The 14,594-nt window shown below is 33.7% G+C and overlaps 1 protein-coding gene across 2 annotated transcripts; it reads right to left on the bottom strand.

Moving 5' to 3' along the window:
* Nucleotides 1-2,924: 2,924 nt before the first annotated feature.
* Nucleotides 2,925-13,928, bottom strand: GID8 (GID complex subunit 8 homolog). 2 transcript variants are annotated; one of them, XM_074288815.1, is made up of 5 exons: nucleotides 13,508-13,928; nucleotides 11,815-11,944; nucleotides 9,057-9,253; nucleotides 8,534-8,731; nucleotides 2,925-3,670 (listed from the first exon to the last, which is right to left on the bottom strand). In XM_074288815.1, the coding sequence occupies exons 2-5, from the start codon at nucleotides 11,930-11,932 to the stop codon at nucleotides 3,497-3,499; spliced, it is 687 nt and encodes a 228-aa protein (XP_074144916.1). In that variant the 5' UTR covers nucleotides 11,933-11,944; nucleotides 13,508-13,928; the 3' UTR covers nucleotides 2,925-3,496. The 2 variants fall into 2 exon arrangements, with proteins under 2 accessions (XP_074144916.1, XP_074144917.1); XM_074288816.1 differs by lacking the exon at nucleotides 13,508-13,928 and adding an exon at nucleotides 13,140-13,296.
* Between the last annotated feature and the right edge of the window lie 666 nt (nucleotides 13,929-14,594).

Raw genomic sequence — 14,594 nt, 5'->3', positions numbered from 1 at the left:
GTTGTCTTAAAGATAAATGCCCAGTAAACAACCCAATTCTTTGCTCTTTTAATTTAAACTTCTGTTTGTATTAAGACTTGATAATGACAACCCAGCAGGGATACCCTAACCTATCTGCAATAAGATAATTAACATAGAACTTTAATAAAACAATTAATTCCCTCAGCTTCTCAAAAATGAACAGCTTATAGATGTCATAGTAAAATAAAGATATCACAATTTTACCTAGAGGCTTTCAGGTGCTGTTTTGTATTTACAACGATCATAAATTCAAGGAAAAGAAAAATATAAATGAAGTTTGCCTCATAAAGGTTTAAAATGAATTCTCATTCCTAGGTTCTTTATATTTGTTTTTCATTGGTATGTTATAAATTTACAAGAGGGGACAAAATCTGCTAGCACTGTTTTGGATTTATTTTTTTTAAACTGGAAACCATGTCATTCAAATGCAATAATGTTTTACTAATCTAGCTTCAAAGGATTTTAAAGTAGGGAAAGGAAGAATAAAGATTTCTCTTCTAATTCCGCAATATCAGAACTATTAACAAGCCCTATAACACTTAGGAATTTTAACTTCAAAGGCACTTTCTACAAGAAAGCATAAAAAGCTAAAATAATTGTAAAAAACTGCTACATTTTCTAATCAGAAGTGAGATCTGAATATAGAATTTTTCCAGAAAAACTAATATATTTCAAATGTAATTTGATGCCAAATTTAAATTTTGTTTGTACTATGGAAATACTAAGATGATCATAAAGAGGCAAACACTCTATCAATGTGAACTATTTATGGTTAATTCAGAAGGATGCTTTCAATTTGTGAATGATTATATATCATGGGAAAATAGTTTTTAAAAAATATTTTAAAAGAAAAAGTAGAAATTTTTTCCAATTTTTCCAAATATCTACAAATCAATGGATTTTTAATATCTCATTAATGGGACCACAAAATCCCAACAATTTGTCCATAAAACACCAATTAAAGACATTCCATGCAAATGATAAAATCTGTTCATGTACTAATGTCATGGATATTTCCTGTGTGTGTGCATGTACATGTGTATGTGCATGTATATGTGTATGTGCATGTATAAGTGTGTGTATATATATACACACATACATACACACATTTCATAGCCCCTACTATTTAAGCTTATTTCAAATTGATTATATATATATTATATATATATATATATAAAAGCTATCTTATATACACTAATAATAAAAGAAGTCTAAGGACTATACTTAACTATCTTGATGCGTGCTTAAAGACTATTCAGTCTTTATCTTTACTCCTATCCTATTTCTTCCTGCTTCTGAAATTCTCATTTGGAGATTAAAATTGCCTTTGCATCCTAATTTATCTGGGTCCAAAATCCTCAAATGAAATACTCCTATAATAAAGAAATACAATGTTAAAAATATGAACATGTTTTCAGGTAAAGTTGATGCAAACAGGTGAATGAAGATTTAAGAAATGAATGAACTTCACCTGACTGCAGCATTTATTCTACTGTGGTACAAACCATGATTGAAATACAGGGTGCAAAATAAGAAAGCACCCTGGTACTTCATACTAACAAAGTGTAGAGATTCAACTTGTAAAAATTCAGGCTAGAGAAAAATTCAGCTATCACTGGTAAAGAATTACATTTGTTTCATCTTTGCAATCTGCTATTACATAACAGAAAACAGAAACATAACTAAATACTAAACATTGCCAGATTTAGCTACTCTATAAAAACAGAATATGGCTGCTTGGAAAACAAAGTGAATACAATCCAAATGGAATAGAAAACAATTAATTGTAGATGATAACAAATACTGGATACTTAATTACAAATACTCTTGTCACATATAAATCTTCATAAATTAACCAGATAATCCAATTAAAAGAAAAAAAAATAAGGCAAACAAGATTCAGAATACAATGCAACCATTAATGGTTACTACTTTCTTAAGTGCCAATAAAATTTTTTCCACATTGAATATTCAAATGGAAGTTAAATCATTCTAATCTACAAGCAACTTTTAAGTCACAGAAGACTTACATTATATGCTAGTGCATTGTAAATGTTATTCTTCACTGCTTTCTTCAAGTTCATTTTGATTATTTAGCAGCCTACTTAGCCCAGTTTATTATTAGCATTAACTAAGGAAAGTCAGTGCTCAAAAGCACACTCAAACATATTTATGTCACAAATACATTAGCTAACTCACGTTATGTAATTATGCATATAGAAATTATTCATACACAGAACACTGTGAAGTTGAGCCATTATGAACTTCTAAAAGATTGCAATTCTATAAATGAATAATGGGAACTCTATGGAACTGATCAAAATACAAAGAGTGGTACTCTGCAAAACTCTGTAGTACAACAGTTCCCTAGATGCTAATCATTAGTTTAGGAAAGTTTCAAAACAAATGAATTTCCTAAAAAGCCTTGTACCATTTTCATAAAAACACAAAATGTTTAAAAAATTCACCACCAGCACAAGGACTACCACTATCCCCACAAGAGGATTCCCAAAGCATATGTAAAGAGACAGATATGGTCATTTTTAAGGCTGCAGTTAACACTGTTGGTGTCACCGCAAAAATCCCATTGTGACAAAACTGTTATTAAAGAGATTAAATCATCTCTCTTTAGAAGCCATTTTGGTCATTCTTGAAATCAAAAAGAAACCTTTATTTTCAGCAAGACTGCAAAAAAGATGGTTCATTGATCCATTGTGAATAAGTCTCTCACCATATAAAACACCAAAATATATATATATGTTTGTATGTGTGTGTATATATATATATATATATATATAAAATTAAAACATACAACCCTTGCCCTCACACACACTCCCCTAGGAACCATACAACTCCCAAAAAATACCAAAGAGAAATCAAACACAACACCCTCACAAATGAAGTCTTTGAATTACAATTTACAAGTTTATATATACACTTTTTTCCTATGCAAAAAAAAAAAAAAAAAAAAAAAAAAGTGGGGGGAGGACCCAGAAGAAAAATGCTAGATGAAAACTTGACAAAACTTTGTGCTGAGAAAATGCGTTATTTGGCTACTATAACTTAACATAAAGCAAATAATCAGTACTCTATAAATATTTAAGTGTGAGGCATTCAGTTGAACTGATATTCTTTACTAATGCAGCGCATGAATGGCTACTAAACTAGAATCCTTCAGTGGCCAATCAGAAAAGCACTGGGATGTTAAAATGCAAAATGCAATTTATCTAATTCTTTAAAAATGTATCATAGTGCATAGCCTAAAGCAGACTTTCAAAGAGATACAGTGCCTTTCAATGCAACATTTTTTCTAGCATTTAAAAGGATCATTTCTCCCTTTTAAGATGTTTGCTCAAAAAATAAAATAAAATAAAATAAAGTCCTGTACTGTAGTAAAAATCTTTCAGTCACAGACTGATATAAATGAAGAATAATGTGCAGTAGTAAAGTTGCTTGCTGTCCTTCTGCACATATTTTACTTGGGTTCCTCAATTGTCCCCTTGCTGAGGTCTGTCATTTTGGGATATTTTACTTTCTTCTGGTCCAGCTCATTCTGAGCCCACAGTAGTAGCTTCAGTAATTTTGCCAACTTAGGTGTTGATTCACGATTTTCATAGTCTAGGACAGCTTGATTAACTTCACTCCACACCTAGAATAAAAAAAGATTAGATTATAATAATTACATCAGTAAGAAAAAGCAAATAGCCATAGTTTTCCTGACCAAAAAGAGCTCACAACAAAAAAAGTTAACACACATAATAATGGGAATAACAAATAAAAGAAAAGGGGGATAAAGTATTTAGTAATTCAGAGAAGATAATCATTTTGGCTAGCATAAAAATTGGGCTGAGGATATGACATCTGACTGTGTCTAAAAGACATGATATCTAGAGCTGAAAGGACAAATAATCCAACTTCACCATTTTAAGGATGAAAATATGTTCTCAACTTTTAATATTCAGATATCTAAGAGAGTATTATAGAAAGCATAGCATGAACAAAGTCATATGGTATAAAAAGTTCCTAATAGAAAGCATTGGGAGATGAGACTGAAAAGGAAGTTAGGGACAGATTGTAAATGAACGTAAGTACCAAGTTAATGTTGTGGACAATGAAGATTTTCCGACAGGTTTTTGAGCAGTGGAATAACAGAACAATTTCACATTAAAAAAAAAAAAAAAAACAACCCGGCATTTACAGGCTGGGGAGAAGAGGTAAGAAGAAAATAGAAGCAGAAATAGCGTTATTCCATTAGTTCAAATGAAATACAGAAAATGCCTCAAAAGTGGGATAATAGCACTGGGAAGAAAAAAGAAAAATAATGAGGATTACAATGTACCTAAACTAACTAAGAGTTTTAACTTTACTTAAATGTTACACAAATTCAATTTTATGTAAAGAATTCTCAAAAAAATCCTCATTCAAAAAAAAACAAAACAAAAAAACCCAAGCAATGATATATGTAAATTTTGCTGTTCTGTATCTCCTACCTTTTCCTTGATCTTGTCCTCTACAGCCCTTCCCCCAACCACTTCCCACCACCATGACCACCAAGAAACCCCTTAAAAAAAATCCAAATAAAAGAATAAAGATTGAGACCACCACCAATACTACCTGATCTAAGGCTTGGCTTGAGATCTTCACTTCCAAAAAAAAAAAAAAACATTGTCCTGCTCCATCCACTAGCCTGCACTAGCTCTGGTGGTAAGTCTGCCCCCTAGTCCTCTTTGTAGTAATACTCATCCCCGCCTGTGTTAAAACCCCTCATTTGTGTATTATTCTTTGTTTTGGACCAGCTCTCATATGGCTGGCCCCAAGTCTCCAAGTGTTCTTCCTCCTGTTGTAGCTTCTCCTGACCTCAGTCCCCAAGTGTCCTTGAACTATGTCCCTCCTTCCCCCACAGTAAACAGTCCTCTGGTTGATTCCCCTCCCTCCTCTCTCCTTTCACATTATTAATTTACATTATCTCCAGTTTATCCTGTTTATAGTTTATACATTACTTGCTACTTTTCTCCTGGCCTCCTCAATTAGACTGTGAACTCTTTGAAGGAAGGGATTGTCTTCTGTCTTTCCCAGAGTTCAGTACAATATCTAGCATAAAATGGCACTAATTGGCTGAATTATTTTCACTTGGATTGTGATTTCATCTGTATAGAAAACTATCTTCAGGTCAGAAGACCTCTACCAACCCAGACAGGCAACAGTTCTGCAATTTTAAAGAAGAAAAAGTCTTGTGGAGGGCAAGAAAGATTTTTTTAAAAAGCTGACAAAACACAAAGAAAGCACCTTTCTACAACAAGAGGAATTATCCAAAGAAGGGGACAAAAACTTTTTGAAATTGAAAAAACACAATTCTAAGAAAACAAAACAAAAAAAACCCTGATGAACTGAGAAATCTTCATAAGCTTCTTTATAACAAGAAAGGTATATAGTAGCTTCTCTCAAGAGGACTATGGTTCTGTTCAGTGGCTTTCCATTCAGAAACAAGAATGACCAATATAAAAAGGAAGAAATACTGAAAAAATTTAGGAATGCCATGTTAAAGAGCATTGTCAATCATAACAGATATCTTTAAAATTTCTTAATGTATTCCACATCTTCTGGCATGCCACTGCCAGCATATATACATGAAAAGCCCATACTAAATAAAGGCACTAAAGAGAAATAGAGCAGTTCTGGATGGGCAACAAAGGCTAACATAACTAATGTCCCACAATTTTATTAGATGACTAATAGTAAAGATGAAAAGAAAAGGGGTTTTTCAAAGGAAGAATATGAAGTGAAAAGACACCTAAAAAACAAAATCTTCAACAAACTACTTCTAAAAGCAAAAAAAATGCATTTTAAAAAAGGTTAAATGTAAAAAAGGTAGTACCACTAAAAAAAAAAAAATCAAAATTCTAAAAAACAAAGTGAATCCAAATTCATGTGAAGAGTCTTTGAAAAGCTGAAGAAATCTCTTACATATGAAATACTAAAAGAGTCTATAAAAAAAAGCTTCTGGCCAATGCTAACTTGGAGGAATTCACACTAAACAGATTTGCAACAAATTTATTAAAACCATCCTGCTTATGATTTCCCTGAAAGAAAAGATTAAAAGTTAATTTCACAAGATAGAGATAATTTTTACAGGCTTTTGATCTGATTTTTTTTTTTTTAGTCAATTCAAAGATCTGAAAAAGAATATATTTTTCTTTTCTAAGTCTTTGTTGTCCAAGCACTGTGTTGAGAACTATTACTGACACTGTGCTATAAGGTGTCTGAATTTATCCTTTTAAGTATTGCTATGCAACTTTTACTAGGTAAGTTTTTGCATGGTAATTGATATTTCCTACTTTTTTTTTTAAATAGTTGTGTATTTTGTATATTCTGACTTTAGTGTGCTTAATATTAGTAGCTTGATAATGAAATACATCTAATAATCAAATAGAACAAAATCTGCTCTAACTACTGGCATCTTACATGTAAAATTTGGGCCCTTACAGAATTGTGGAAAGGGGTGACTAACAAAAAAATAGAACAAAAGAGTTAAGAATAATGACATCTTCAATTTTTTCAATAACCTAAGAGTTAAGGACCCAGAGAAAGGGTCTTGTGTGGGGTTTTATAAAAGGAATGAGATAAAAAATCAATTAACAAAAGAACTGTATTGCTTTGCTATAAGCTAGCTAGGTAAGACAAATTAGCTGTGTTCTCAGTCGTCATGGTTGAGATGTCTCTAGTTAAGCATCATGAACAAGAGCAGAGGCAAATTAAGAGTAATCCTGGGATGGAGCTTGGCTAAATTAAAGAGCCTACACTGATTTAAAGCACTATTTTAAGCTAAGTACTGGTCACAAAAATACAAGTCTTTTGTTTTCAAATTCTACCACATCAAGTGGGTGGTTAAAAACAAAGTAGAGTCAGTGAGTTTTAGGCAAATCTTTTAAGATACCTGATGCTGAAATAAAATCTTTCATTCAAGGGAGTGGCAAGACCAAGGCAAATGTGTTTTGTATGTTTTTGTTTTTTAAAAGTATACATGACAGCATTTTTTAAAGCAGAGAAAAAGGCCAGTGTCCAGAAAGAAAGGGATAGACAAACAAAATGGAAGGAGATAATTATTAGAATAAAGTCATCTAGACTATGAACCACTATATAGAATTCCCAATCCCTCTATTTTTGTCTGCCTGCATTTTTGATTTCCTTCATAGGCTAATTATACATCATTTCAAAGTCCAATTCTTTTTGTACAGCAAAACAACTGTTTGGACATGTATACATATATTATATTTAATTTATTACTTTAACATATTTAACATGTACTGGTCAATCTGCCATGGGGAGGAGGGGGGTGAGAGGAGGAGGGGAAAAATTAGAACAAAAGATTTGGCAATTGTCAATGCTGTAAAATTACCCATGCATATATCTGGTAAATAAAAACTATTTTAAAAATAAATAAAGTCATCTAGGAAACAGAAAGAGATTGGCTTAAGAAAGAGACTGAATTTAACTAAAACTAAAAAGTAAAGAGAAGACATTTGATGTGGAGAGAAGTTTAAAGAAATCATCAAATGATCTCTTAAGTTGGAGGCAAGATAATCTATTCAGATTGAGTTTTCAGGGCTTAAAAAGAATGCAAAAGATTCAGAATACTCTTAGGAGAAATTCAATAGAAAGAAATGAATCAAAGACTGCCAGAGAGCAAAGAAGGATTAATTGAGGGTAATATACATTACATAACACAAATATACAATTGAGGGAAATAATATACAAACAGAAAAATCAGTACTATTTTGTAACTTTCTCTAGTAAGACTTTTAAGATTAAGAGCAAGAAAATATAAAGGTACTGGAAAAGGGCAAGAAAGAGGTTCAAAAACAGATTAACTATATTGATCCAGAATGTTAGGAGCTGTCAGAGGGAGTATGAAGGAAGGAGGGAATGAATAAAAAGAATTAATTCATGAGGGCACATTCCAAAATAACTTTTATACAAGCATGGTACTCAATTTAAGAATTGTGAAAAAGAACTATTCAATTCTTCTACAGAAAAGATAGAAAACCATAAGTAACATAGAATAATATATAAAATGAGAATTTTGCAACAAGGATAAGTTTTGATTTTTTTTTTTTTTTTATAAAATTCAGAGATTATTTGGAAGTATTCCTCATATCATCAAACATTTTATATATTTTTTTTTATTTTTAAACTATTTTTCTCCATATAGTATAAAAATTTTTTACCATTTGATATTTAAAATTTTAAGTTCCAAATTCTCTCTCCTGTTTTTCTCTCTCCCGTCACTAAAAAGGCAAACAATCTGATATAGATATTATATATAGTCATTATTCTAAGTTTCCTAAAGTTTAAAAAGATGTAAGACTGGAGAAGATTAATTTACCATTATCTAACAGAGTTGCAGGTAAAATTCTAAATTCTCAAATTGTTCTCTTCTAGTAACAAGGAAAATCTGAAAAAAGTGCTTTCAGCAATGTCCTCACATTAAAAATTTACAATTCTCCCCACACACCTTTTGCCGTTGCATCATATTAAGCAAATCTCCAAAGGGTGATTCTTCAGGATTATCAAAGGCAAGCAAAGCCAAAGTGCGTTCCATTTCTGTCAGGCATTCTCTACTTTCTTCTCCTTGTTCTGCCAACTGTGTCTGTGCAAATTCCAATGCTGCTTCTGTTTCACGCTGCCGAATCAATTCAATCAAATGCTGTTGCTACAAAGAAGGTTTAAAAAAAAAAATCAGTTCAAGACAATATCTACAAGTGAAGCATCTTCTATTAATTTGTCAAATGTTAGCCTAATATTGTGAATTTGAGTATTGCTGAGTTTATTTTTTAATTTGATAATTAAAATGTTTTAAAATAAAAAATATGAAATAGCACCTGATAACTACTTTTAAAATTTTCAACAAGAAATTATCCCCCACCCCAAAAAAAAGATTTTCAGAAGTGGCAAGTTAGTTCTTATATATAATTTTACATATTGCCTGCAACTCTCACTATGTCTTCAAGCTCAAGATGCCCCCTCCTTAAACTTACCTGTAAATGAAAATAAAGATACCGATTTGTGTCTAAGAGCTCTGGATGTAGACTATTTATCAATGCAATAGCTTCCTGAATCTGACCTTTCAGTATCATCTCACGGATTTTGATTCGTTCATCGAGTGTTTCTAGATCAACACTGGGTTCAATTCCAGATTCCATCCGAAACTTTTCTGCAGCTTCTTTAAACCCCTCTGAAATAGAAAAACATGTGTATCACCAAATTAATTTAAATGATTATAAGGAACTTTATTCTTAGAGGCCCTTTTGCCTTGACTAAATGTTTTCATATCAACTAAGTTAACATAAAACTTTAATCTGAATTATTTCATAGGAATACTTTGCTTCCTCACAGCTATTCCGTTCCCATTCCTCAAAATGATAATTAAAAAAAAAAAACAAACACACAATGAAGGTAATTTGGATTCACTTTTTAAAAAGCAACTAAAATGTGTCAAATTCTTTGACCAAGAGATCTTATTGTCAAGTCAAAGCCAAAAAGAAACATTTCATACAAACCAAAATTTTCATAGCAGTAATTCTGTGGTAGCAAAGAATAGGGGTAGATTACTATCAAATAAGGAATTGCTAAACAAATTATGGTACATGGATGGGCTACTTTATTATAAAAAGTGAAATATGAAGAATTCAGAAACATGGGAGAACATATAGACACCTATGTAGAATGAAGAACCAGGAAAGTAACATACAACAATGTAAATAGAAAGAATAACAAAAAAATCATATGCAATTATACCACCCCAAAAAATCTGACCCTGGAAAATAGGAAAAAATGTACTTCTTTCCAAAGGTCAGAAACTATGGGTGTGGAATCTTGCTTAGATTGTTAGATTTGGTTGCTATTTTGGTTGCTTTTGCTAAACTTCACCTCACCTTTTATTCTGTTACAAAGAATAGCTTACTAGATTGGGAAAGCAGAGAGAAGAGGTGGAAGGTTGGAGGAAATATATTCAGTAATTATTGTGATATAATACAAAGGTTGTCAACAGTATTTTTACAAGGGAAAAAAAAAAGTTCTTTATACAATCACAAACCCCATGATCATCATAAAGCTAACATCATATACAAAGAATCATAAAGCTGGAAGAAACTTGAGATCATCTAGTCCCATCTCTAATTTATATATATATATATATATATAGGCTAGCACAATACCAAGCAGTTAAGTGACTTTCCCAAAGCCATGTTGCTTTAATAAGAGACTTCACAGCATATAAATCACATAAACATGCTTTGGTTTAAAATACTTCAAAAAACCTTGGTTCACTGGCAAAGACACAGAAGTCATAGATCTGGTTTCAAGTGATTAACACAAACTGGCCAAGTTACAGAAGCCTTTACTACCTTTTATATAAGTTTTGCAGTAGTCATACACAGGAGGCATTATTATTTGCTAGCACCCATATTGTTAGATGATTTAGTAACTATAGCATCAAATGCCAATTTTTTCTCTTCATTGTATTAGGTATCTCCAGGAAAGAGGTCATACTAATTTAACAGACAAAAAAGATTTAAGTACTGCCTAGCTGGGTGACCCTGGGCAAGTCACTTAACCCCAGCCTCAGGGGAAATAAAAAAAAAAAGTTTAAGTTACATTCATCATGTAAAGATGCAAATCATTTTTAATTAAAAAAAAAAAAAAAAATCCCATGAGCTGATCATCTTCAATTCAAACCTGCAAAGAATATGGAAAATATTTTCGGAAGTAGCTAGGGATCACATTAAATTTTATGTCAGCCTCATAATAAGATTGGCCATAATTAAATTTTTAATCATACCTAATCAGGACTGCCAACAAAACATCAAAAAAGGTAGGGACCAACACTAGTAGAAGTAATTATATGACTAAAATCACTGGTCTTTTAAGGTATTTTAAAAAATTCTATTTTGTACTTATATCGTATTAATGATAAAGATATTTTGAATTTTGTTATAAAGTCAAGATTGTACATTTGAAGTTACTGTGTATTTATTTCCTTTGTATAGTCCTTCTCTTTCCTACCATACCTTCTTTACCAAACATAATATAAAAGAGCAGAAACTATTCCATTTTGGTCCTTTCACCCTGCCCCAGGCCTACCACATAAAAGGTGCTTATTAATAAGTACTTGCGAAATGAAATGTTCCTTAATTCAACTTGTAAAGTGTAATTACACAATACTACTACTACTACATTTTTATAAACAAAATTAATACCAGGATCCATGAAACCTTTGAAAAATTGCCAAGATCAGGGGATGTTTTTTAAAAAATGAAAAAGATTTGAATCTTTTCGGGGGAAATATGCTTTCTCTGTGTGAGGAAATACTGACTTAACAAAGTTAACAATTTTAAAATTTAAAAAGAAAAAAAAAAAAAGGTGTTAGTCTGACCTTGCTCCCAAAACTGAATTGAGGATAAGAATAAATGACTTTTAAATCAGAAAACAATTACAAGTTACATATCCTAAATATAAACCAAAATTTTTTTGGTCTAAATTTCATTTATTCGAAATTGTCTCCACTGAGGCAACAAAAGCTAATTAAAGCCCTAAGAGGTTAAGTGACTTATCCATGGTAATAGGTAGTATCTTTCTAAAGCAGGTACATTCACAAATCCTAAGTGGCCACCTATTTCTATAGATGCTGGACCATTCATTGTAAACATTTAAATTTCACTAAATGATAAACTTCTGCTTTTGTATAAGAAACAGATAATTTTCAACAATTTATGAAATATCATTCTCCAAATTTACCTGTAACAAGATAGTTCATAATGAGGCGGTTCATATCAGCTCTCTGTATATGTAAGTTATTGAGTTTTTCCATCCATTCATCTTTAGTGATTTCATCTGGTTTTTCTGCATAACTCATTCTGAACTATTTCTATAAGTAGGAAAAAAAAAAATCAAGATCATCTCAACACACACTGCAATAACAGATATTATTTACTTAAAGCCAACTACCAGATTAACAAAAGCTTATTAAAAAGCAAATATTTATACTCATGGTGGAAACTATAAGTACCCAGAATTTATGACCTTTATTGTGCAGGAAGAAATTTTTAAAATGTTTCCTATAATTTATTCCACTTTCTTCAGTGTTATGGAACATTAACAGCTAGATCCAAAAGGAACAAATTAAGATCTAAATTCAAACTGAATCTTTCCAAACACTTTGTTATTGCAATTAAAAAAAATTTTAGACAGCAATACCTGGAAATTTTTACATCAAAGATTTTTTTTATTCCAGTCTCCAGAGACTGAAACTCAACTTTTAAAAATTAAAACATTAAATTGCTATTATGCTAACCATAACTTAAGAGTAAACACTGCATTTGAAATTTAAGTCATCTCTAATGTGAACAAAAAACTTGCAACAGAGACATCTTAAGAATTGTAAATATTGATAACATTTTTCCCACACAAAAAAATTTATTCAATTGATACCCACAGATTTTCCATCCACCTCCAATTACCACTAAGTAAAATCAATCAAAAACCCAACCTTGGATGAAAAACCTAAAACTCAACTAACTGGTGTAAAAGTGATAAACAAGTAATTTCCTAGGCAATATTTATCATCTAATATTGTATTACTTGCTTCAATGTCCTGTCAATCTAGGAGACAACTTAAGTAAAAAAGAGTTATCTAAACCTCTGCATGTACTTCCTTCAAGCAGAGCTTTTGATACAATATTTTAAAATTTATACAATGCAATGCCTCGAAAATGCCCTGAGAACCATTGTAAATGCTTCCATTTTAGAGATAAAAAGACTAAGATTTAGTCATTAATCAAGATCAGACAATAAATAGCACAGATCTATCAATTTAGAGCTAGAAAGGATCTAAGGGACATCTAATCTAGTCCAACTACCTTACAGATTAAGAAAACTGAGAAACAAGTTGATTTGCTCAAGGTCACATAAGCCACTAAAGTAAGTGGCAGACCCAAGATTCCAACCTGGTCCTTTTGACTCCAAATCCTAGGAATTCGAGTCTCCTATTGCAATTTCTTATCCCAATACACCATGACACCTTTTCGAAGATAAAACAATAAAAACTCAGGAGACTGCCTTACTTTACTTCAGAGGTGCCTCCACGACAAGCAGACTTCCTACCAGCAAGCGCCACTACCTTCGCAGCCATCGAGACCAGCAGGCTTTGAGTTCAGCCGATAAGACTGCCCGGCCCGCCAGGAGTTGGTTTTCTTCACCTTCCTCCTTCCCATCTCAACTGCAAGGCCGGAGGCCCAGCCAGGCCCAGACTAGCCGCTCTCCCGAGACCAAAACAAACTGCGTGCCAGAGCCCCGGCCCCGCCCACCGCGGAGGGCAGCGTCGGACTCAGAGCCCGAGGACGGGAGGGTTGGAGGAAGGATAAGAGGAGGCCACCCTCGGGCCCGGCTTCCTGGGCCCCCCACGGCCCCCTCCCCGCCGACGCCATCTTACCGTGAGGATCCCGCCTCCTTAGCTGCGCGGTCTCGGCGACGGCACCTACTCCACCGCCGATTCGAGGGAAGGGGTCGGGGAAGGGGGAGGGGGAAGAGAGGTGGCGGCAGAAGCGCCTGAGGAGAAGGAGGCGGAGGCCGCAAAGGAGGGAAGATAGGCCACCCGCCCCCTCCCGCTCAACGATCTCTCGCGAGAGTTCCTAATTGGTGACCAATGAAATCTTCCCGTGAAGAGATGGGGGAGGGAAGGACACCGGAAAAGCAAACCCGTCGCTTCCGCCTTTACGCAGAAACTTTTTCTTTCTGCCCCTTTTCCAACTCTCTCCCAGCATTTCTCCAAAGGATCTATGGGAAAGGACGAGAGCCAATCAGAGGACAGCTCCAGAGACCGAAATGGACGCTATGGAGGGCGTCGCTTAGTTATCGCATCATCCAGTTTGTCTGGGTGTGGGACATCCTGATGTCGCTAACGCTATTAACTCCTCCCACTAACACAATAATTGTTAGTTCGGACCCTGGAGCTGGCGAGGAAGTCAGCGGGCCTAGGCTTGTGGCCCAAAATGTTGAGCCGAGGAGCAGGTGGGAAGCCAGGGGATGTGGATTAATATCCCATAAGTCTGCTTAGTCGGAGAACGGGACGTGGGTGGTAGGACTATGTTAAAGCTCAAGCTACCCTTCTTTAGGGTTCAACCTAAATCAGTCTATAGCACTTCACATCCTAGGGAATAATCATTTCCTTCTCCCCTTTTTTGGCGGGGGAGGATGGGGAAAGGGCAGTTTCATTTTTCGTCACAGCACACAGAATGCTTCAGCTCCTGGCCAGAAGCTTCTTTCTAACACTATTTAAAATACTACCGGTGTAATGCCTAACCCGACCTTCCCTTCTCCTTCCCCTTATTCTAACCCCTGCCAGTAGTTAGTGCCAATTCTCCTAAATTACCATGTATTTGCTTTGCAAACATTTTGTGTCTATTAAAACTTTCACTCCTCTTTCTCGCCTTACCCCCTTGAAACGAAAACATCTAGATGGTTGGCTGTTTCTTTGTATCCTCTGTAGAGTGCTTAACTCTTAACTACAATAACGTGGG

Source organism: Sminthopsis crassicaudata, chromosome 2 (assembly GCF_048593235.1).
Source record: "Sminthopsis crassicaudata isolate SCR6 chromosome 2, ASM4859323v1, whole genome shotgun sequence".
Taxonomy (NCBI): Eukaryota; Metazoa; Chordata; class Mammalia; order Dasyuromorphia; family Dasyuridae; genus Sminthopsis; species Sminthopsis crassicaudata.
The sequence above is the reverse complement of the archived record's forward strand: the minus strand, read 5'-3'. Positions and strand labels throughout refer to the sequence as shown.